Source organism: Arvicanthis niloticus, chromosome X (assembly GCF_011762505.2).
Source record: "Arvicanthis niloticus isolate mArvNil1 chromosome X, mArvNil1.pat.X, whole genome shotgun sequence".
Classification (NCBI taxonomy): domain Eukaryota; kingdom Metazoa; phylum Chordata; class Mammalia; order Rodentia; family Muridae; genus Arvicanthis; species Arvicanthis niloticus.
In genome coordinates, this window is record NC_047679.1 from 6413603 (window position 1) to 6439692 (window position 26090).

Here is a 26090-nt window from a genome sequence, read left to right on the forward strand (position 1 = left end):
TTTACTTATTCACTTTACATCCTGCTCAGTGCCTCCCCCCATCCCACTCACCCCTTCCCACAATCCTTTCCCCCATCCAGCCTCCCCTTCTCCTCTGAGTGGGTGGGGGCCCCCTGGGTATTCTCCCACCCTGGCACTTAAAGTCTCTGTGATGCTAGGTGCTTCCTCTCCCACTGAGGCCAGACAATTATTTTTCAAAAGCTCCCCCTTTTTGTTTTCTACAATTTGTAGTTTTGTTTCATAGTTATTAAACCTTATTAACAATTTTCAGTGCTTCTGTTGTTTGGTCTGTTTGCTCTGAATTACACTTTCTGTTAGCATTGGCCTCTGTTTTAGACTCTTCTCCAGAAGTGTTGGGAGCCGTGGCTGTCTGGCCATGATTAGAAGTCAAGCATTATTCTCACTTGGAGGCAGTATTGCCCCCAACCTCTGGGACATTTGGCAACACTTGGAGGTATTTTTGATTATCAAAACCTGAGGGGAGGGTGCTAGTCTTCAGTAAGAACAGTGCATATTACTTTCCTAAACAAGGAAAAAAAACCCATTCAGCTCAAATGGCAATAGTGGTAACTTGAGAAACCTTACAGCAGAAGACTTAAGAACTTCCTGAGAAACCAGGAGACTCTCTGGACTAGGGTTTAATTAATTCCGGGCATCTTAACCTTTCTCTAATCATGACCCTTTTCACCTGAGAAACTTTTATACAACTTAACTTCTGGTAAAATAAGCATACAAATCAAACGTTTACTTTATAAGTCATAAAGACATTTATTTGAAAACAATTACTTTGTGTGTGTGTATATATATATATATAGTTTTACCATTCGTTAAGGATGAAAACAAATTTGCATACTAATTAAGTGGATTGCTTATTTTTACATGAATTATATCTTGGCTGAATGTTTGATACCAAAGAGCATAGAGCATTAAATATTTTTCAGAGTTCATTAATACCGATTTTGCGATTGTTAATGCTGAGAACATTGTTTTTGCGCAAATACACAATAGAAAATGATAGAAATGTGTTTAGGATCATTTTAGAAATTGTTAGAAATGTCGTCCTGATATCAAGCCAAAATGCATTTAATGATTTTTTTCAATGAAACTCAAGTCAGAAACTCAAACACCAATTTTAAAGTCAATCACTCTAACCCAATGCAATAAAAAGGTATACTAATTTACTCAGGAATCATAGGGGGAAAATATTAAAAGTCTGTTTTTCATAATCAAAACATTGTTTTGAGAAGAGCAGAAAACCTTGTATGTACACTAAACATACTGTGGTTCATACTATCAGTCGAAAGTGTGAGTTAAGGTGTTTTAGGAAGCAGCCATCGGTGTTGAGTGGCATGTGCAATGCAAAGTGGGCAGTGCTGTTGTGGCTCAAAGCCAAGGCTGGGACACAAACTCCTCAGATTCATTACACATTTCATTTTGGCATTGTGTGTGTGTGTGTGAGTGTGTGTGAGATACCTTCAAATTTGTGGCCCATAGGGTCACATCCCATGTTGTAAGAAGCTGAGATATAGTTGAATGACATAGGGGAACCTCATCTTATCTTTGAAAACGATTGAGACTTTCAATATCACACACACACACACACACACACACACACACACCTGCATGCTCTTTTGCTTTCTATGTAATATCCCTTTCTCGATGACTTTGTCTCTGGTCCTGAGAATGTATTGCTGTCTGTAAAGTATGAACCCTGTTAGGATGAGAAAGGAGCAGTTACCGCCATGGTATAAGGTAGAAACCTAACTGCTTCTTTAAAAGTTTTCTTCTAGTTCAAGATTCATGAGCCTTGATTGTTCTGTAACATAAATGGGTTTGGTTTCAAATAATCTTCCTTGTTTTCTCTAAATCCGCTCTCCCAAGTTTGCTGAATCAGTAACATCATTATATCTGTGTACGCTCTTTAGCCCTCAAATTTGATTATTGCTATTTCACTTCTCTTGTTCTCCCAGTCTTTTCTTTAAGCTCCTTTTAGTAAACTTGGGAAATAAGTTAGATGCACTGTGCTCAATTTATCTTGGTTTTATGGAAACCAAGCATAGTTTCCTGTAATTATAGTCTCTTTTAAAAATATCTTTAGCTTTTATATGGAAGTTATCTGTTGCCTACATTTAACTTTTCTTATAAGTGAAAAGTAAAGGAGAGTATTCTGTGTCTGCATAGGGCGGTTATGGTCTTTCCAGAATTCTAGCAGATGTTGTAACAATTTAGATTGTTTTGTTATTTCTTTATCTGTTTTTGGTATTACGGTAACACTGGCTTCATAAAAAGAATTTGGAAACATTGCTTTCATTTCCATTTTGTAGAATAATTTTCATAGTATCAAGTGTTAGTTCTTTGAAGATCTACTAGAATTCTGCAGTGAATCCATCTGCTTCTGAGATGTTTTTTAGCTGGGAGATTTTTATTACTGTTTCAGTCTTCTTGCTGGAGATGTGTGTATATATATATACACACACATACACACATATATACATATGTTTAAATCTTTATTTTATCTTGGTTGTATTTTTTAGGTCATATGCATTGGAAAATTTATCTGTTTCTTTTAGATTTTCAAAGTTAATGAAATATAGGTTTATAAGGTATGTCTTCAAGATTTTTCTGGATTTCATTGGTATCTGTTACAACATCTTACTTTTCATACCTAGTTTTATTGATGTAGTTCTTCTCTGTTTTTTTTTTTTCCTTTTGGTTAAATTGGCAAAGGATTTGCCAATCTTGCTTATCAGAGAAACAACTCTTTGTTTAATTGATTTGTTGTATTATATTTATTTCTAGTTCATTAATTTCTGCTCTGATCTTAGTTTTTTTGTGACAAGGTCTCACTGTGTAAACTTGACTGGCCTAGAACTTCCTATATAGAACAGGCTGGCCTCAGACTCACAGAAATCTGCTTGCTTCCTTTGCCTCCTCTGTTCTATGATTCTAGGGGTGTGTTTCCACGCCCTTGTTTTCTCCCTGTCTAGCATTTTCAAGTTTGGTTTGTTCTTGCTTTTCCAAGACTTTGGGTGCATCATTCAGTTATTTATTTGAGAGCTTTCAGATGGTAACAAACCTGTGTGACTAAGCAAAATTTCCAGTAGCAGGTAGGAGATACCTCCATAGAAGTTTATCAAGGAAGCCCCAGATGTCCCCCAAACAGGTCTGTCAGCACTTTTAGTTATTCACCATTAGAGGATAGGACCCTTTTGTAGAAGATACCCTAGTTACAAGATAGAGAGAAAGCAAGCTGAAACTGAGCTGGAAACTTCCTCCCTTCTGGCTACTCTCTCATAGTCTCAGAATGTGCTATTCTACATGCTGCTGGGAGATAAAAGGTATTATTGGCCTTACCCATCTGTGTACCCTACAAAACAGAAAAAAACCCTGCCTGGCAAGATATGCCTACCTATGCAATAGTGGCACAATTGTTGTGAAGATAGCTGCCATCTGATAAGATTTGAGTGAAACTCATAACTAGTAAGCCCACTTAACAATCTATGTCTAGGGAAGTTTTAGGTCCAACTGAAGTAACTAAATTGATACATCATCAAACTACCTTCTAAATTTGTATATTTATACCCATTGACAAAGGTTATTCTCAGACATAATGAGAAAAGCCTCTCTTTGCAATAATCTTCAATGAATGCAAAGACTAGACTCATAGCGCCCTAAGATTCTAAGAATGGGTGATTGTTGAAGGCTCAGTCCTAAACAGACACGTACACGCCTCCCTCTAATGCTCAGAGAACCCTGGGAGAGGCATTTAGGAAGTATACAAAAGCCAAAAGGGAATGCCATTTTCTGAACTCAATAGAACTGTCACAATCATGAACTCAGCAAGTGCATTTACCCTCAGTGGTCCACATACAAGACAGGTCATGTTAAAAGGGAAGGGACCCGTAGACCTTCCTATTGTACTGTTGGCTATTGATAAGTTTTGGAAACAGGCGACTAATTGTCTCTAGTTATACATATACTGCTGAGCCCAGCAGAGCCAGACAGATAGCTTCAAACCCACAGTCACTTATCCAGCCCTGGTTAAACACAGTAGGTCACAAAGAAAAACAAATAGACACATATGTGAGAAAGAATTGTAGGAAAGAGGAGGTGTGTGTGTGTGTGTGTGTGTGTGTGTGTGTGTGTGTGTAGGAGTAGTAGTGAGATGAGAGAGACTTGAAATTGAGAGTGGTTAGTATTATGCATTTGTATTAAATTGTCAAATAGTAAAGTTAATTTAAAAATTTAAAAGCCATAGAATTATGCAAGTATCCATCTGCCTCAAGAACATTGTGATACAACTCCAGTCAATATTTGGTATTTGTAAGGAGTTTAATGGAGACTGTGTGCTCGTGTGCATGTGCATATGTGTGTGTACAGATATTGGTCTTGTTATGTGTTTATTTTTGAGAATCTCATAGTGTATACAGCGAAATATGATAGATCTACCCCTAACTTTTCCCTCTAGTCCCATCAGTATCCTCCCAATACCTCCCAAGTTCATGCCTGTTTTATTTAATGACTCATTAGGTCCAGTTAGTGCTGCCCTGATATGCATGGATATGAGACCATCACTGAAGCATGTGGAACCTACCAGTGGTCACATCTTAAATAAATAAATAAATAAATAAATAAATAAATAAATACTCTCTCCCACCTAGCAATATTTAATCAAATCTGAAATCTTACCAGTTGGCATTCTATTTTGGTCAGTACCCTAGTAGAGAAAGATAATGTCTCATTTTCTTCCACATCAATACCCAAGAATTGGCTATATGATACTTTAAATAAATTTTAGGTAAAAACTTCCAAGTGTCAAGAAACGGTTGACAAGCAAAACTGAAATCTGTTCTTCCTGAACTTTTATTTTCCCTAAACTGTCTGCTAAATGTAACTAATGAGTATAATATGGCTCCATGCTAATGCTGTTTATTACTTTTCATTTTCATAAAAGACCAACCCAAATTGTATCTTTTTATTAGTATCTGCTGAGTTTTAAGTTTTGAATGAAATCATAAGCAAGCTCATGATTTGATGTCTTTTAAGGTTATTGTTATCTCAGCTCACCTTTGTTAGCTTCCTGCATGTTATTAAGGAAAAGCCTTTACTCTGCTTTACTCATGACTTGTGTTCAGGTCTTGAAGAATTCATAAATACACTCCTTCTTAAACCTTATTAAATAAACTTAATAAACTAGTGGATTTAATTTTTTATTTACATTTTTAAAACTATTTTGAGACTACAGTTACATCATCTTCACCTTCCCTTTCTTCCCACCAAATTCTCTCATGCACTGGCCTGCTCTCTTTCCAATGGGAGGCCTCTTTTCTCTTTAATTGTTGCTGTTTTGTATGCATGTGTGTGCTCCATTTTTTAAAGGTGGTTTGTTGTCTCTTTGCTTTTTCTCTCCTTTTTCCCTAGCTATCTTAGTTTAATTTTCATACAGCAGTAGCAGAAGAAGGTTGTGCTTTCTTCTTTCCCTTTATCAAGCAGGAAATGGGGTTTTAAAATTGACTGGATTGACCACAAACAGAACTCAGAAACTTTGCAGGAATCATAGTACACCAAATGTATATATATAGAAATACAGAGCCTGAGGACTTTTGTCCTGACAAAACCTGGTTATGTTAAATATGTCCTGAAATTGCATGCTATTGTCAGACGAAATAATCACAAGTAAGAATAGGTTAAAAGTGGAAGCATTTGTGGGAGTCTTGCCGCACTTTGTTGTATTGTCACTGAGGAAGATCTTCTAGTGGTTTGCAGCGACTGTGGAAAAGGTTTTCTTTCTGTAGACTTGTGATTTGAATGTTAACATTTTCCTTCCTGGTTAGCTTTGCTGTTGGTGGAAAGATTCGCAGCTGGGTGGAATTGATGGTCATAAAGATGGCCCTCATTTGATCACAAATCCAGGTTTATGTAAACGTTAAGAGTCAATTTATTTGCTTGCCATTTAATTGAAAAAAGGAAAAACATTATTGCAAGTCAAAGGAATACTATATAAATGTTTATCTTTCTGTATGCACCCTGAGCACACACACACACAAGTGCCCTATAAAACCAGTGAGAGTGTTCTTTGTCTATTCTTCTACCAGTAGGAATTGAAAAAAATGTATACATGCACATATGCTCTTATATTTAATGGATGAATCATAGTTGAAGTGTCACTTTCACACAACAAATCTGTCCTTGGGTATCTTAAGTTCTTGAATTCTGATATTTCTTTGGTAACTATTCAGGACCCAAGTATTGACATTTTATTTCACTCTGCATATTCCAACTGTGTGACATGTATTGAGTCACTGATGAAGATTGCAGGGAAAAGTAGGTAAACAAGTCACTAGACCAGTACAGTGACTTTTACTGATAATGCAGTTTATTTTTATGGCAGTTTAAAAGCGTTCTGATTTGAAGTTTTAGGATGACAGAGGATTTCTGTAAATTTTTTTGGTCAGACTAGAGAGGTTCCTAAACACCAAATCACATAGGGATTTTCCTTTGTGAACTCCCTGCTCAAGACTGTTGTCCAGATTTTGTTGGGGATTATATTTTCTTTATTTTATGTAGTAATTGCTTATATATATGTTTTGTATTTTGGTTCTTGATTAGGTATGTGTGCTCGTGCTTATGCGTGCATGCCTGCTGCGAGCGTGTGTGTGTGTGCAAGTGTGTGTGTGTGTGTCTGTGTGTGTGTGTGTAAAACTTTTTTTTCTGGGATTTTAAGTGAGAACATATAAGATTTTATTTTATAATTTTCAAAAAAAAAAAAAAACCTACAGGAATGAATGAGAAGTGTTTTCCAGTAGTCATTGCAAAGAAATTGGAGCTTAAACTTAAGAGTTTGTGATATGCCAAGAAATAATAGAGAGAAACTCAGTAGGATATAGAAATAAAGATTAGGTTTGTGGCAAGATAAGAGGGAGGTATTGATGATTTAACTTCTGGCTTCTAAAAGAGTATGTCTTTTTTTTTTAAATGATACTTTATATATATAGTCAAAAACAATGTTGGGTCAGTCTACCTGACCCTAATCTAGATGAAAATTTGCAGATTATGAAATGATAATTTATGTGAATATTTTTTCCCTGATTCTCTTTTATTGGATATTTTATTTACATTTCAGATATTATCCCCTTACTCTATTCCCCACCACCCAGGAACCCCCTATCCCATCCCCACTCCTCCTGCTTCTATGAGGATGTACCCCCTACACCCCACTCTGACCTCCCCACCCTCAAATTTCCCCACACTTGGTGTCCAGCCTTCATGGGAAAAAGGATCTCCTCTCCCACCTGTGCCCAACAGAGCCATCCTCCCCTACATATACAGCTGGAGCCATGGGTCCCTCCCTATGTGCTCCCAGGCTGGTGGTTTAGACCCTGGGAGCTCTGGTTTGTTGGTATTGTTGCTCTCCTCATGAGGAGACCAATATCATGCTCTCCTTTCTGCTCTTTCAGTCTTCTCTCTAAGTTCTCCATTGGGAACCCCATGATCAGCTCAATGGTTAGCTGTGAGCATCTGCCTCTGAATATGTGAGACTCTGGCAGATCTCTAAGGAGACAGCTATATAAGGCTCTTGTCAGCATGCACTTCCTGACACCCACATCAGCGTCTACCTTTGGTGACTGCACATGAGATGGATACCCAGATAGAATGGTCTCCAGACAGCCCTTCCTTCAGTTTCTGTTCCACACTTTGTCTCCATATTTGCTCCCTTGAGTATTTTGTTACTCCTTCTAAGAAGGACCAAAGCACCCATAATTGGTCTTCCTTCTTCATGAGCTTCATGTGGTCTGTGAGTTGAATCTTGGGTATTGCGAGCTTCTGGGCTAATATCCAAATATCAGTGAGTGAATACCATGTGGGTTCTTTTGTGATTGGGTTACCTCACTCAGGATGATATTTTCTAGTTCCATCCATTTGCCTAAGAATTTCTCGAATTCATTGATTTTAATAACTGAGTAATAATCTATTGTGTAAATATACCACATTTTTTTGTATCCTTTCCTCTGTTGAAGGACATCTGGGTTCTTTCTAGCTTCTGGCTATTATAAATAAGAGATATTTAAGGAAAAATGATTGTTTCTTCCTGTTATTTTAGTTATTAGATATGGAATTATGTTTGTGTAGCTATCTTCTTTTGGGGTTGTTCAAAGATTACTTCCTTGCTTTTTCTAGGTTTTAGTTTCCCTCGTTGTGTTGGAGTTTTCCACCCATTATCCTTTGAAGTGCTGGATTTGTGGGAAGATATTGTGTAAATTTGGTTTTGTCATGGAATATCTTGGTTTCTCCATCAATATTGATTGAGAGTTTTGCTGGGTGTAGTAGTCTAGGCTGGCATTTGTGTTCTCTTAGGATCTGTATGACATCTGTCCAGGATCTTCTGGCTTTTATAGTCTCTGGTGAGAAGTCTGGTGTAATTCTTATAGGTCTGCCTTTATATGTTATTTGACCTTTTTCCCTTACTGCTTCTAGTATTTTTTTCTTTGTTTTGTGCATTTGATGTTTTTATTATTATGTGACAGGAGGAATTTGTTTTCTGGTCTAGCCTATTTGGAGTTCTGTAGGCTTCTTGTATATTTGTCAGCTTCTCTTTCTTTAGGTTAGGAAAGTTTTCCTCTATAATTTTGTCAAAGATATTTACTGGCCCTCTAAGTTGGGAATGGTCACTGTCATCTATAACTATTATCCTTAGGTTTGATCTTCTCATTGTGTCCTGAATTTCCTGGATGTTTTGAGTTAGGAGCTTTTTGCATTTTTGCATTTTCTTTGACAGTTATGTCAATATTTTCTATGGTATTTTGTCCACCTGAGATTCTGTCTTCTATCTCTTGTATTCTGTTGGTGATGCTTGTGTCTATGACTCCTGATTTCTTTCCTAGGTTTTCTATCTCCAGGGTAATCTCCCTTTGTGATTTCTTTATTGTTTCTACTTTCATTTTTAGATACTGGATGGTTCTGTTTAATTTCTTCACCTGTTTGGTTGTATTTTCTTGCAATTTTTAAAGGGATTTTTGTGTTTCCTCTTTAAGGGCTTCTACCTGTTTACCTATGTTCTCCTGTATTTCTTTAAGGGAGTTGTTTATGTCCTTCTTAAAGTTCTCTATCATCCTCATTAGAAGTGATTTTATATCTGAATCCTGCTTTTCTGGTGTGATGGGGTGTCCAGGACGTGCTATGGTAGGAGAACTGGGTTCTGATGATGCCAGGTAACTTTGGTTTCTCTTGCTTATGTTCTTGTGCTTGCATTTCATCATTAACTCTAGTGATACCTGCACTCACTGTCTCTGAGTGGAGACTGTCTTTCCAGTTATCTTGCTTGTGGCAGAATTCCTCAGAGTACAGACCTTGTGATCCTGAGCTCCTGGGTAGAAGAACTCCTGGGACTCAGACTTCCTCTGGGATCCTGAAATCCTGCTGCTCTGAGTGCAGTGGTTCCTCAGCTGTTCTGAGTACAGTGGTTCCTCAGCTGCTCTGAGTACAGTGGTTCTACCACTGCTCTAAGATGTTTCAGGATATGGTGTCATCACAGGAGCAGACCCACTAGGTGTCTGTCCCAGCCAAAAGACCAAGCAAGGGGTGGAAGGTTAGTGGTATTCCGGAGGAGTGGGGTTTGGGTGGGTTGCAGCTCTGGGTTGTAGGTTTGTGGGGGAGGGTTCTTACCAGCTGCTCTAGGAAGGTTCAAGATAAGGTGTCTTCATGGAGCAGACCAGCCAGGTATCTGCCACAGCCAAAAGGATCAAGCAAGGGGTGGAAGGGGAGTGGTATTCCAAAGGGGTGGGATTTGAGTGGGTTGCAACTCTGGGGCTTAGGTTTGTGGGGGAGGGTTCCTACCTGATGCTCTAGGAAGGTTCAGGATATGTTGTCTTCAAGGAGCAGACCAGCCAGGTATCTGCCCCAGCCAACAGGACCAAGCAAGGGCAAGAGTATGTCTTATATGCGTGCAGTAGCAATTGATGAAAAAAAGTGGCCATGAATTTGAAGGAAAGCACAGAGGAGTTTATGGTCTGGAGGGAGGAAAGGGAAGGGAGAGATTTCATAATTAAAATACAATATCATATTAAACAAAAAGTATGTCTGTACACTACCACTTCTACAAACTTCCCATTGTGTCAGATGTTGATAATTATTTGCAATTACTACAGTTGTTTTTTGTCCTGAATATAAGGATACTTCTTAGAATTTTAAAAATATATATCTTGATTTGAAAACCTATTTATTCGTCTTCTATTTTTGCATTGCTTGAATTTTATTGTGAAGCTCTATAGTTTGACTGCGGTGAATAAGGAAACAGAGTAAGATGTTGATCAAAAAGAGAAAATATCGGTGAACTAAAATTGACTTTTTGTTTTTTAGGGGTCCCTTCAGTGTTGTACGGCGATGTATCAACAGAGAAACTGGGCAACAATTTGCTGTAAAAATTGTTGATGTAGCCAAGTTCACATCAAGTCCAGGGTTAAGTACAGAAGGTAAGAGATGGATTTCAAGTAAGTTATTTGATGTCTGGCTTTATTCCATCTCCAAAACCCATTTATCAACCTAACCTCATCTGGGGGTGGGGAAATAGGGGATATGATATAGTGGGGAAATGGGTGGAGACAGTGTGAACTCTAGTTGAAATAGTTGCTCAGAAATCTAAAAGATAACATTTGAAATATGGAACCATTAAGTCATCTGGGATGTTTATGAGCGGATGCTTTTTTTTCTTTCTTTCTTTTTTTTTTTACTAGAAAGAGTGAAATAGGGACATATTTTTTAGGGTGTAAATTTAGTCCTATTCTGTGAGGTGTAGGATGGAAAGGAAAAGAAATAATTATAAGGATGTTAACTGAAGATTTAAAAGCAGTCAAGGTCCTTTTAAGTATAATTTACGGCCTTTGGGATTACTATCTGCTATAATTAGATGATTGAGATTTTGATTCACATTTGGCTTAATCACATACTGTATTTGTGAAAGTTGGAAGGTCAATAAATAGTATTAGAGTTTGTGGGACTTAGTCTTTTGTTTTAAGATATTTTTATATATGTGTGTACATTTAAGCTACTCATTATTTTTTAAATATCTACCATGATTTACATTAAAGGTGACAACCCTGATTATTATATTGACTTTCCTAATTAGCCTATCTACTAGCTTTAGTCTTTACCACAACATATTAAGAGATATATTTTTCTTTAGTATTATGTTTTTGAATCTTAAAGGCAGTGCAATTGAAGAAAATTCAAAGTGAAGTATCCTATTTGTGTTTTACCTAATTATCAAGTTTTGAAAAGTAGAATCTCACACACTGTGAGCTTCAATCTATTTCTATAGATTTTTATTCAGGACAATTACTTCTAAATACTTTGTGACTCTTCAAATTATTGTTATCAATATTATGTTTGTAGAAGATTGTTAAAAATTATTACTAAGAAGCTAAAGAAATGGCTCAGTGATTAAGAGTCCTAACTGCTCTTCCAAAGGACTTGAGTTTGATTCCACCACCACATGAGGGCTCACAAACCATCTCTATCTTTAGTCCCAGGGGATCAGATGCTCTCTTCTGGCCCCCATCAGCACCAGCCATGCACTTGGTATACAGACATGTATGCAGGCAAAACGCCCATCCATACAAATAAAATGAAAATAAATAAATCTTTTAACAAACATTTTAAATTTCTTCTAAGAAAAAATCCCTTGCTGATTTGATTTTAGTGCTTTCATCTTTATTGGATACCTACAAGGAGACTTCTCACTCAAAGTGTATCCATGCATTTAGATTAAATAAATACGACTGCACTACTGCGGGAAAAATCTTGTAGTAAAATTTAGATGTTTCATAGTTCACGATTTCATTGTCAGAATTGGCCATTAACTGCTTTTAAATATACATTATTTTATATGCTTAGCAAAATGGAAATTTTCCCTTTTGGTGGACTTTATAATTACTTTTTTCTTGAACTGTTTTATATTTGGTTGTGTTGTTTGCTGTGTAGTGCTGGGGATCAAACCAGGTCCTCAGGCAAGCTAAGATACTGTTTCTCTTTTAATTACGTTGGAGTTTAAAATTCTGTATGCCTCAGTAGTCTATAAGGGCACTGAGGTAATTTTGTGGAAACCTGATTATTAAACAAGTAGATGTTTTGCTAAACTTTAAAAAAAAGTTCTGATATTGTTTATAAACTTGGTGCAGATCTAATTTAAAATTACAAATGTTAAATCAATTATTCAATTACTTACATTAAATTATAATAATGGAATTGAAATGTCTTACATAGTATTACAAATAACTAAAATAAATATTTATAGCTTATTTCTTAACCCCAAATTATTAATATCAAAGTTTTGATTTGCCTTATCATTATATATAATTCTGTGTCTTTCCAGATAATGTTTTTAAATTTCCAAAGATATTTTTAAAGGAGACAACTACTTTTTCATTTGTCTATAGTAAATTATTGTCATATTTCTTTAGTCATCTCTGGAACTATAGACCCAGAATATGAAAATGAATCTCTTTTACTACTTACTTAGAGCAAGGCATAGTGATTTACACCTTCAATCCCTGTGAATTCAAGGTCATCTTGGTGTACATAAAAAAGTTCCAGGCTAGCCAAGACTATATATCGAGACTCTGTCTTAAAACAAATAAGCAAACAACAATAAAAACAAAACAGAGCCAGTTTAGTCAGAGGGTTAAACACCAAACTTTTTTGTCTTTCTAAGATTTTTTTATTCTTTATACTATTTTATAGTCCAGACTTTATCCCCCTCCCAGTCTACCCTCTGACTGTTCCACATCCCCCACCCCTTCCCCTCACCCCACCCCTGTCTCTAGGAGGATATCCCCACTCCACACCCCCACTTCTTGGCCACTTCTTGGGGCCCCCAGTCTCTCCAGGATTAGGTGCATCTTCTCTGACCACATCTAGACTGGGCAATCCTCTGCTCTATATGTGTCAGGGGGCCTCATAACAGCTGGTGTATGCTGCCTGGTTGGTGGCTCAGTGTCTGAGAGATCTCGAGGTTTCCAGGTTAGTTGAGACTGCTGGTCCTCCTACAAGGTCTCCCTCCTCCTCAGCTTCTTCCAGCTTTTCCCTAATTCAACCACAGGGGTCAGCAGCTTCTGTCCATTGGTTGGGTGTAAGTATCTGCATCTGACTCAGTCAGCTGCTTGTTGGGCCTCGTAGAGGACAGCCATGGTAGGCTCCTGTCGGTAAGCACCCCATAGCCCCAGTAATAGTGTCAGAGTCTCCCGCTGAACTGCATCTCAGTTTGGGCCTGTCGCTGGACCTTCTTTTCCTCAGGTTCTTCTCTATTTTTATTCCTGCAGTTCTTTCAGACAGGAACAATTCTGGGTCAGAGATTTTGACTGTGGGATGGCAACCCCATCCCACTTGAAGTTTGAAGGTGGATATTACAATATAATTTACATTCCTCCTTTCAGATTCTGTTTCTACATCAGTGAAGTTGTAGCTCACATGTTCATTGCTTTAGTGATAAAAATGTCTTTAAATTTTGTCCTGAAAACAAGACCAAGCTATTCAGTTGGTCCTTTATACTCTATGTCTCTTTGGACAGTTGGAATCTTGTGCTATTTTTACATCAATGTTATCTACCTACAGATTTTAAATGTACCCATTTGAGTTCTTCGTATTACCCATGACTCTATCTGTTTTGGGTCAGAATTCAGTGGTATTTTAGTGAAACTATGCTATTGTCATGTACATGGTACTGCCCTTTAGTTTTTTTCCTGTTTTTTTTCAAGCACAGTGCCTTACTATAAGTTAACCAAGAAATAGTTAAATCTCACATCTAGTACCTTCTCACTTTTGTGCAATGTAATTCCTGTACACTCTGATGTACCTGTTCATATTGGCTTACTTCATTATGACTTTGCCACATTTTATAAGATGTATAATAAATAGTAAATTATATAAAAACTCTTTGAATATTGCTCCTTTAGACCTTTCTGCCAAGTTCTTTTTCCATCCATTTTTTAGTTACTACATGCAAAAACCATCTGATTCTGTCTGCTCTTCTATTCCATTTATAAATTGTTAGGGTCCAAAAATAACCTGTTTCATGGCAAAGCATATAAGATATACTGTATTAAGAAGAAACAAATTTTGAAGTGAAGTTTAGCACAGTAAAGAGGAATCTATACGTTCCAGTAAGATTATCTAGAAATATCTTTGATTTCTAGCTATTTAAGACTACTTTTTAAGCAATTAATCATTTAAAATCTATCCTATGCCTTATTCTTTCCTTATTCATATCATTTCTCCCCTTGGCTTGTAGTTTATTTGACCCTTATCATTGCCCATTTTTTTCTTGTTACCATATCTGTTTCAAAATATATTATGAACTAGATGTAATTATCTATTCTCAAAATATATTACAAGCTCGATGCCGGGTGGTGCACGCCTTTAATCCCAGCACTTGGGAGGCAGAGGCAGGTGGATTTCTGAGTTCAGGCCAACCTGGTCTACAGAGTGAGTTCCAGGACAGCCAGGGCTACACAGAGAAACCCTGTCTCAAAACAAAACAAAACAGTAACAAAAAAATCAAACAAACAAGTTTGGTGTGGTTGAACAAGACTATAATCCAAAGATTAGGTGGAGGCCAAAAGATCAGAAGTTGCAGGTCATCATGGGCTCCATAGTTCGAGCTCGAGAGTTCAAAGCCATATATCTAATGAGGATCACCTGGGAGTCTACTGTCCATCACTTATTTGGATAGGTCATTGTTTATAATATGATTTTATTAGAAACATTTGTAGTAAATTTTATATAAGTAACATATAAATTTAATTTTAAAATAAAATGTTTATTCATTGAATATCTATATTATTCAATAATTTTTAAATTTATATTGCCTTATGGAAGTTTCCATATTATAATTTGAATATTTTTCTTTACTTTTTGCTGTTTTTGTTCAGTAGAGTTTTTCAAACTGCATAAAATCCAGTAGTCTCTTGAAAAGAAATATATTTTATGTGTGTGGTTCATTTTTCTTTAAGTTTTAAGAAGTTTCTGAACTAAACATATGACTCCTAAATAGTTTATAATGTCTTCCTTTAGATGTATAAAAAAGTAGAATTGCTTATGAGTGTGAGATAAGTAAAATGTTTCTACTAAATGAAAGCTTAATTATTTTATATTAAAATATTTCTGATACAAGGCCAGTGGGATAGATCAACAGGTATGACAGTGTTGGTTTGATCTCAGGAACCCACATGGTAGGACTGATTTGACTCCTGGAAGTCATGTTCTGACCTGCATATACACAAACTCACAGAATCAATAAGTAAATGTAGTAAAACATTTTAAGATTTTATTATTTATGTGTATGTTTATATGAATATATGTGTGGGTTTCTATGGAAACCAGAAGAAGGTATCATATCCTCTGAATCTGGAGATACACATAATTGTAAGCCATATGATATGGTTGCTAGGAACCAAACTTGGATCCTGCAGAAGAACAGGAAGTATTCTTAACAATTGAGCCATTTCTCTCACCTCTCATTAGGAGATGTTTTCATACACACATGTAGAAACAAAAATACACAGATACATCCCATTAGTGAAATTGATATATTCTTATCTTTGAATTTTTTTCGGGAAGATTAATTTTTTATTGTTTTTATTATTAATTAGTTATTCTATTAGTTTACATTCCAAATGTTGCCCCCTCCTAGCCCCACCCACAGAATTCTTCTCCCCATTTTCCCTCCCCATCATCTCTGAGAGGGTGTGCTTCCAGCATTCCTCATCCCTGGGGCATCAAGTCTCTACAGGATTAGGCGCATCCTCTTCCCACTAAGGTCAAGCAAGGCAGTCCTCTGCTACGTATGTTCTGGGGTCAATGATCCAGCCCATGCTGTATGCTTTTTGGTTGGTGGCTTAGTCTATAGGAGCTTCCAGGGGTCTGGGTTTACACTGTTGGACTTTCTGTAGGGTTGCCATTCCCTTCAGCTCCTTCAGTCCTTCCCCTAACTCTTCCCTAGGGGTCCTCACCTCAGTCCAATGCTTGGCTGTGGGTATCTGCATCTGTCTCAGTCAGCTGCTGGTAGGGTCTCTCAGAGGACAGCCATGATAGATTTCTGACTGCAAACACAACATAGCTTAGTAATAGTGTCAGAGATTGGTGCCTACCCATGGAATGAATCCCAAGTTGGGAAACAAAATAATCGTGGGAGGTAGAGGGAAGGAAGGACCTAGGTGGAAGAGGGAAAGGGGAGAGGAAAGGGGGTTCAGTATCAGGTATGGGGGCAATACAGGAAAGAAGCCCAGAGGGCCAGGAAAATGAATGGAAATATGTAGCTGCCAGGGGTGGGGGTGGAGCCTCTAGAAAGTTCCCTTCCCTTGGGATGGAGGAAGGCTCCCAGGACTTAATGTGGGTGACCTTAGCCAAAATGTCCAATGGTGGCGATATGGAACCTGAAGAGACCATCTCTATTAGTTAGGGCCCCAGTGGAGGGATGGGGACACCAACCCACTTTGAGAAATATTGACCCAAAATTCTTCCTGTCTAAAAGAAATACAGGGACAAAAATGGAGCAGACATTGAATGAATGGCCAACCAGTAAGCAGCCCAACTTGGGATCCATCTTTGAAATTTTAATTAATACATTTTTGGGCTCTTATTCTGCTGTGTCACTAATAAGGTTTTGTTTTAAAAATATTATGAAAATGTATTCAAGCAAGCAATGAAATGAAAAGATAGTGAAAAAGAATTAGAAACTAAATGTCCAAAGTTCTGAGTTACTTTTAATTTTACTTACTTATTTTGGTGCTAGGGTTTAAAACTAAAGCCTTGATTTTGCTAAGTATGCGATCTACCAGCAAACTATATTCCCAGTCCATAACCACAGTTTGAATAAAGATTGTTAGTGAAAGATCATGTTTTGTGTAGGTATTTTCTACAAGTTTAAACATTCCCTCCTAGAGGAAAGACAGAGGCTTATAGGACCAGTGAAACTCACAAGGCTCAGGAAGTTATAAAATTCCCTTCCCAAGGTTCGATAGGAAGTCAGAAATTTCTGGGGAGAAAAGACTGCTAAACTGCCTCCAGAGCCCAGCAGTATAGCCTAAGCAGAGCAAGCAGTGACCACACATAGGAAAGAATACAGACTTTACAGGATGTATTCCCAATTACTTACTAAATATCAAAAAACTAAATAGTGGCAACAATAAGTCTTACATAGGATGTTTTGATTTTTCAGATGATATTATGCAAAAAATCCAGTTTTAAATAGCCAATTATGAAGTTTACATGTAATGAAACAACAAAAAATACAATTCTTGCTTAAGATATTGTGAGGAGCATTCTCCAGGAATTATCCACAAGCAGATACAGATATATTAATTAGCTATTTTATTATACTCAGAAAAATAGAGGGAAACAGTATAAAATGAATAAAAGAAAGTATAAAAGCAATATCTTGACAAATAGGAAATAACAGTAATGAGATAGAAATTATACAAGCAAAAAGAAAAGGTACAGACATTCCATTCAAATGAAATATGAGCAGATTTGAACAAACAGAAGAAAGAATTACAGCCAGAAGACTTGAAAATAGGCTCATTAAGGTTATATAATTAAAGAAAAGAAAGCAAACTAGGAACCTACAGAAAGCCATCATGTACAACATAATGTAATAGGAGTGCTGAAAGGAGAGGAGAAGGAAAGAGGAAGAATGTGTGAAGAATGTGTGAAGGAATGCTTGAGGAACTGATGGCACAGAATTCTCATAAGTTATACATAGATCAACCAAAGTGATATATCATAACCAAGCCGTCAAAAATTATGGACAAGGAAAGTAAAGTGCAGAAGAAAGCAGGAAGGGATGGATTCATCATAGACAAGCCTTAACTACCAGCAGACTTTCCATCGGAAATCACAAAGACTAGTGACAATGGAATAGCGTCCAACATGCTGAAAGAAAACATTATCAAGAACCCTTTATACAGAAAGAGCATACTTCAAAAAATGAGGCGTAAGTTAAGATGTTTTCAGATGAACAAAACTTGAAGAAATCTGGCTGCCTGGTTATTGGGACTAATAAAGTTTATCTACAAGAAATTCTCAAGGTAGATTTTACAGTCTGAACAGGAAGTATTTGTTAATATCTTGAAATAAAAAAACACCCTTAAGAAAACCACATTTATAAATATGAATGACAGTATAAACATACTCTTTGCAACATGGTCTCAATATATAGCATTGGTTGATCTGAAACTGATTAGGTAGACCAGGCTGGTCTTGAATTCACAGAGATCTGCCTGCCTTTGCCTCCCAAGTAAGATTAAAGGCTTGTGCTACTACTCCTGACTGTAAATATATTTTTATCGTATCCATATTTCTCTAAACTGACTTAAAAGATAAGTGCATAAAGTAGCATTATAAAACTATGTTAATGAGACCATTATGCAAGAGTGTCACCCCAAATTAACCAATATAAGTACTCAATAACTGTAGTAGACAATGTGACAAAATGATATAAACGGTGTAGTAGATACTATCTATATAACACCAGAGAATTAACTGGTCGAGGAATACAGGAACATAGCAAAGTTTCTAATATAAATCATACCCTATTGGTAATACCATTAAATATAAATGAATTAAAACTAATTGTAAGCGGTCACGTGGCCTATCATGGCCGCCTCCGTGGCCCACGGTCTGAGTGCCCGGGTCCTGTTACAGGCGGCCGGGGGATCTTGGGGATCCAGGGCCCAGCACGTGACAGTAACATCTATGACGTTTGGAACTACAGGCAAGGGGGGGGGGTGCTGGTGAGGATGTGTGAGTGCCTGCCGCCATGCCACACTTCCCCGCCTTGTCACTCATTCTCAGGCCAGCCTCCAGCTCAGCTCCTTCCTGCACCCTGTTTGTCCCGAGGGTCAACATGGTATTTGTGGACCGCTCTGGAAAACGGATCCCGGTGAGGGGCAGAGTCGGGGACAATGTTCTATACCTCCTCGCCTAGCGTCACAAGGTGGACCTGGAAGGGGCCTGCGAAGCATCTCTGGCCTGTTCCTCCTGCCATGTGTACATGAGTAAGGCCCACCTGGATCTCCTGCCTCCTCCTGAGGAGAGGGAGGATGACATGTTGGACATGGCTCTACTGCTCCAGGAGAACTCTAGGCTGGGCTGCCAGATTGTGTTGACCCCCGAGCTGGAAGGAGTTTACTCTTCCCAAGATCAACAGGAACTTCTATGTGGATGGCCACATCCTCAAGCCCCACTGACATGAGGCCACCGGACCGACCAGAACCATGGAACTAAAAAGAAAAGCCATGCTTCTTACCACAGAGCACAGACTGCCCAGGAAAGAGAAGTTGGACCCACAGTGTGAGACCAGAGCTGCCACTGGGGACAGCCAGTGTCTGAGCCCTGAAGGGGATGGGTCTCCATCTTGGGTGTGTCAGTCTACCAAAGAGAATTGAACTATAAATTAAGAATGGACTTAAACCAGAGCTGCAATAAAAAAATCACACACACACACACACACACACACATACACACACACACACGCACACAAAACTAATAGTAAGGCAAAGATAGGCACAATGGATAAAAAAAATGCCCTATTATATACTATCTACAATAGGCACATTTTATTTTTATTACATTTATTGGTGTGTGTGTGCATATAGGTGCATGTACATACTACACAGTATGTATTTGGTGGTCAGAGGGCAACTGTCTCTCCATCTATCGTGTAGGTCCCACTGATGACACTCAGTTCATCATGCTTGTTGGCAGCTAGCACCTCTGCCTGTTTGAGTCATTGTTCTAGCCAGACATTTTAGATTCAAAAGGCATTCAAGTTAAAATGGTAAGAAAAGATTTATCTTTCAAATTGTAACCAAAAGAAATCTAAAATTCCTGTACATAAGACAGATATTTGTATTTCAGTGATCCTTTTATTTCAGGGCTGAGGAGACAGCTCAGCCTGTGAACTTCAGTTCAATCCTTAGAACCCATGTTAAAATGTCAAGCATGATGGCTTCTGCTTGAAATTTCTGTGCCAGGTACAGGGTGTAGCAGAAACATAACAATTTGAGTTTTAAGGTAGAAAACCATTAAACTTAATAAGAATTACATATAGGAAACTTGAAACTTATGACAGTTTTTTTTTGTTTTTGTTTTTAAATCCAAATAAATGTGGAGCCTTTCTCATATTTGTGGATAGGAAGACAGTACTGTTAAGGTTATTTTTCCCAAGTTAATCTATAGAGTCATTGCATTCCTAATTATGATTCCAGCCAGCTACTTTTTTGGATATTGACAAAGTGACTCTAAAGTCCTATAAAAAGGCAAAAAATATCCAGAATAGGTACCGTATTATTCCAGAAAAACAAAGTTGCAAGACTACTGCTCAACACCAGTGCTTGCTTAAGAGGTCCAGGGCATATTGATTGTTTTGTATGGAACACTGCAGTGTTAGGGGAAAAATCATGGAACAGGGTCAGTGTGATTTTAAAGGAATAATAGCATTGGGCTCATTGTGAAGTAGCTTCTTCGTGCCACACATCTGTTTTCCATTTGGTTAGTGACAATATAATTTCATATAAATTTTCATATAATGATAAAATTGAGTAATTATACATGTAACGCATTAGTGCATGGAAACCTGTGAAACCAAACTGGGGTCTGTTGTTTGTAGCAGTGTCAGTTTTCTCCATTTGATATTGTACTATGGTTGTGTAAGATGTTACTAAGGGAAGGAAGGACTAGGTTAATGATATACAAAGCCCCTTTGTATTATTTCTGTACATTTCTGTTAATCTATAATTATTCTAGAATAAAAGATGCTCTTTAAAAGTTGCATTGTGGTTTGTACAGTCTTTTACAAAAGTAATAATTATCTCACAAATATTCAGGAGTATGGAAAAACACAATTTTAACTAACGGTTTTCGTTTCTAATAGCTCAAATTGGTATGTACAGGCAAAGCGTGATTGATGTAACTGAGCGCATCATCAAACAGTTACTTGCTTTCCCTAGGAAACATGAATATTTAACAATTCTAATTTACATAATGAATTTACATTCATTTTGTAGGATAATTACTGGTCTAGCTAATTAATCTATATCCTCTCCTGTGTGCAGAATGCATGTGAAAATGTTTTATTTGCTGTGATATTTTCTTAGCGTTATTCCTTTTCTGCTACGGCATAAGAAGTAAGTAGCACAGTGAATTTCAAGACATTAAGGTGTATACTTTAATTTTGTCATGTGCAGTTTCTGAACACTTTCATCATGAATTACGAAGTCCTGGTCACAGATTTAATGAATCAAATTGTAATTTGTGAATTCAGCATTTAAAATAAACACCCCACCCATTCTTTCAGATGTTATTGAATTATTCTGTATGTGCCTCATCCTATGCACAAATTGATTTTATTGTGGAGTTGTGACATAATCACTTTTACCATTAGTATTATTAAACATGGATTCCTAGAACATTAAATAATTAAATGTGGCTAATATTTTAATTTATATTTTGTATTAGTTTTATTGAGAAAACAAAGGATTTTTGTATTACATGAAACATCTGAGCAAAACTAGTTAGAGACCAGCTTGCAGCCAGTTGTATAATTTCCCACAGAATGTCTATTTTCACCATTTCTCACCATAGTTCCCATTTAATTATTGCATTGGGTCACTGGCTAGTATATTCTGAAAGAGGATTTTTGTGTTAGTTTTTTTCTTTACTGTTGAGGCATATATTAAAGGAAAAAAAGAATTAGATGATAGAAGTAATGTTTTTTTTAGCAAATTACATTGATGGTACATCTTTGGCTATTTTTTTGAGACGTTTAGACAGAGACAGAGAGAGACAGAGAAAGAGACAGTCAGTTTGTCTGCCTGCCTGCCGGCCTGCCTGCCTGTCTGCCTCTGCCTTTCTACCTGTCTGTCTATGTTGAACTCTGTTTAGCTAAAAAGTCAGCTTTTAAACAGATGCCCCATTTTTAAAAGATTATTATTTCTAGATTACCAATTCCTAGAAGTATATGGCTGTTTGTTAACTAAAATGATTGACTCACTAGGTAATAATTCTAGATGTGAACATTTAATATGTTGCCTATATTCCTGGTGCCATTATTAAAAATGTCTCTTAATGTAGATTTCTCATCTCACATATTAGATGTTGTTGATAAAGAGGCTGTCATATTTATATATTAGTGCTCTCAAAGCCCTGTGGTTTATATATTCAATTTAATCTTAATATCATCTTAATGCCATATTCAAGAACTGTAATGGTATGATAAACTGTAAAATGAGAGCCTCTGCTCAATATTTATTCTGAAATAATATAGCATTTTAAGGTTGTCTCACCTCTACCACATGTGCATTTTTAAAAAATATTTTCCCTATTCCCCTTTCTTTATACAAATAGCTACCTATTCTTACATCTTTATTTCATTATTACTTACATTATGTGATTTAGAGAATTTCTCTGAAAACCATAAAGATAGACAGTGATAGATATTTTGGTAGGTTGATAGCTGCATAATTCCTGCTAGATGGAGATAGAAAAAGTCTAAAAAATGAGTACGAGAATTTTTGCATTTAGTTGATTATAATATTTAAGTCTAAAGCAACCGAGAGGCAATTCTTAACATGTTTGAGTTGCTGTTGTTCTGGCTAAATGAATAGGCATTTGAAATAAGCTAAGAAACCTTATTTTGTTATTACAGTTGTTATTCTTCAGTAGTTCACATTATGTAGCTCGATGTATATTCAAAAATGCAAATGCTAACTTAGTAAGGAGAGCATTTATTTAAAAGGAGTATTGTACAAAAAGAGAAAGGAGCTATTGCAATGTATTATGGATGAAAACTTTTCTTAGTCCTACCCAGGATCTTATTGTGGTCCACTGAAATATGTACACAAATCTTCCAGATGTCAAACAAAGGGAGCAGAATTTGTTTTAGCAGATAAATCTGTGTTCATACAGAACAGAATTTTTCTTATATGGGAGGAGTAAACACAGCTAGAAAGACCTTGGAGGAAAGAAAGGGGCTTAAAAATTTTTGTTGTTTTGTTTGTTTGTTTGTTTGGTTGGTTGGTTGGTTGGTTTTTTTGAGACAGGGTTTGTTTGTTTTTAACTGGTATAGTGTTCTTATTGATTATGCAGCTGGGCTAATCAATTATAAGGCAAGGAATGAAGACTCAGAGTGTCTGTGCTTGGCCTTATCATAGATAAATAAAGGAGCACATGAATCTTATGTAAGTCATAAAGGAAAGGTTTTGTTGTTGTTGGAAGCTGTTTTTTAAGCCATAAAAGTTGATAAAGTTATTAACATTTGCTAGTTTTCCATGATCAGGGAGTTTAAGTAAAATTTAACAAATGTTCAACTGTAAAGTCTTTGAAAGGTTATTAATATTTACTGCATCATTTTTATATTCCTAATTTATACAAGAATATATTATTAACCCTGATTTTCTTTGGCAAAGAGTAGACTTTATTGTCAGCATTTTTTTTTTATGTATACAGTTCAACCTCATTATTCATGGGCTCTAGATCAGTAGTAGGTTCCTCCAAACACAGATTGGAAATATTTTGCAAAAGAAAAAGTCATCAATACTAAAGAAGTACAAACTCTTATCTTATAATGAATTCCCAAACAGTATAGTTGGAATTTGAAAGTAACCTGGAGATGATTTAAAGTATTGAATACCCTTTAACACTGCCCCATTCTCAATAATATGAAGAACATACGAAGAAACAAGCAGTCTGTCCTATTGAAATTTGAAACATTTCAAAGATAGTATGGAAGTTGTAAATTTTAAGTGGTAACAGTATTACTTGCCAATAAATAAATTCAATTAAAAGGTGAAAAATGGAATTTAGAGAACAGATACTAGATTTTTCACTCTGTAACAGGCATTCTTCAGACTCAGGGACACAAGTATTTCTAAATGCTCATAAACACTTCCCATACAATGTCAGAAATTGGTACTTCCAAGGGAACCAATTTCAGAATTCATCTTCCTTCATTATTTCTAAAGTTGATAAGCTTAAGAAAATGTTCATTATGGATATACAATTTTTCTCTTTTATATCCTCTTTCATAATATTTTATTGACTCACATTACAATGACTCTTCTTCTCTCCTATCTAAAACATTGTTATATGTTACAATATCTATAAATGCCTCTAGAATGCCAAATGCATGTTGAAAACTGGCATTGGGTTTGAAAGGGGGAATTAGTTAAATTGATTCTCTTTTTACTTTCAGTAAAATTCATGGACCACAACCAACTTACTAGCTGATGGATCAGTAGAAATAATTACTTATTAAGTCATTATGGAATTCATGGTATATAAACCAAAAAGAGATTGCTCTTATGAAGCACTAGGCATCTCCATCTACTTATTAAAAAAAAAAAACAATAATAGGGTTAAAACAATAGAGAAGAAACAGCATATAAATTAGATAAACAATTTGCCAACTGTATAGATGACAAAGGATTAATAGCTAGTTACATATATGACCTAAAATACATATCACAAATAAATCTAACTTTTAAAGTGGGCAGAAGGCCAGATAGATGGTAAAGGTTCTTGCCTGATAATTTGAGTCCAGTATTCTGAACATACATGGTTGTGGTGGAGGAGAATGTACTCCTGCCCATTGTCATCTGACCTCCACACATGCACTGTGGCAATACACTTTCACACACTTATGTACAAGCATTTGTCAGCATACCTGTATGTACACACACAAAATTAAAAATCAATGTACTCTTTTGTAAATAGGCAAATGAAGGGCTGGGGACATCGGTGGTTAGTGGTAGTGGTACTTATGAACAAGGCCTGGGTCTTATCCATAACTCCATGGTGAAAAATAAACTATATCTTCTTGGGATAATGGTACATCCCTTTAATCCCAGGGTTCAGGAGGCTGAGAGAAGAGGATGGTAGCATCCAAATCAACCTGAAATATTTAATGAGTTCAAGATAAAACAAAAGATAAGCAATGGATGTGAATAGATATTTATTGAAAGAAGAAATAAAATAATCAACAAATACTTGAAAAAATGCTTAATTTTTATAGTTACACAGGAAATGATATTAATAATTAGAATTACAGTTAGGGGCTGGAGAGATAGATGGCTTAGTGGTTATAAGCATTGACTGTTCTTCCAGAGACCCAGGTTCAAATTCTGGCACCCACATGACAACTCATAGCTGTCTGTAACTCCAAGATCTGACACTTTCACACAGAAATACATGCAGGCAAAACACCAATGCACATAAAATAAAAACAACTGAAAAATAATTACAGTGAGTTACCTATCATCTTACCCCAGTGGAAATGGCTATAAAATGTATGTATGTATGTATGTGTATATGTGTATGTATATATATATACATATATATACATGTGTAAATTTTCTGTGTGTGTAAATTAATAGAACTATAGAGTGGTATGGAGTGACCTCAGAAATAAACTCATGGTATAATCCAATTTTCATGCTTATGGGTATATGTCCAAAAGAAATAAAGTCAGCATGCAAGCATGCAAACAAGATACCTGTTCATGGTGGTACTTACTATCTACAGTGGCTGATAGAACCAGCCTAGGTGCCCTCAAACAGGTGTATGGATAAAGAAAATACATTATATGTGCACATCATATTGTTCATTTATATAGAAGAGTCAGATCCTGTCATTTGTAGCAAGCTCGTTGGAATTGGAAGACATTTTGTTTAGTGAAATATGTCAGCTAGAGAAAGACAAATATTATATGTCCTTTTTTAAAAACAAAAAAGTCAAGCTACAAACAGTAGTATTGGTGGAGTTAGGGAAGGATAAGCTCCAGGTCTGGGGTAGTTAGAAGCAGGGAGATAAGAGGAGGCTAAATTTGATTACTTTCTGGTATTGGCATTTGTTGTAAGAGCAAACTCAGCCTCATTGATAAGAACTTAATATATGTTAATCAAAAATAAAATACTAGAGCACCCGCATAGAAGCAGGGGGAGAGAGGATGAGATGGGGGGTTCCGGAGGGGAAACCAGGGAAAGGGGATAACGTTTTAAATGTAAATACATAAAAGATCCGATAAAAAAGAAATAAAAATATCC

General features: G+C 36.5%; 1 protein-coding gene and 1 pseudogene across 14 annotated transcripts in view; both read left to right on the forward strand.

Annotated features, from left to right (window-relative positions):
* Cask (calcium/calmodulin dependent serine protein kinase) overlaps positions 1-26090 on the forward strand; it is a 340810-nt gene that overhangs the window by 60765 nt on the left and 253955 nt on the right. For 8 of the 14 annotated variants that reach the window (XM_034484809.2, XM_034484810.2, XM_034484813.2 and 5 more), the window contains exon 2: positions 10357-10469. In XM_034484809.2, the coding sequence (XP_034340700.1) occupies positions 10357-10469 (113 nt within the window). Of the gene's footprint in view, positions 1-10356; positions 10488-26090 lie in introns of all 14 variants that reach the window. The other 6 variants (XM_076918412.1, XM_076918411.1, XM_076918414.1 and 3 more) reach the window with 1 other exon arrangement.
* Positions 18646-19238, forward strand: LOC117694082 (ferredoxin-2, mitochondrial-like; annotated as a pseudogene).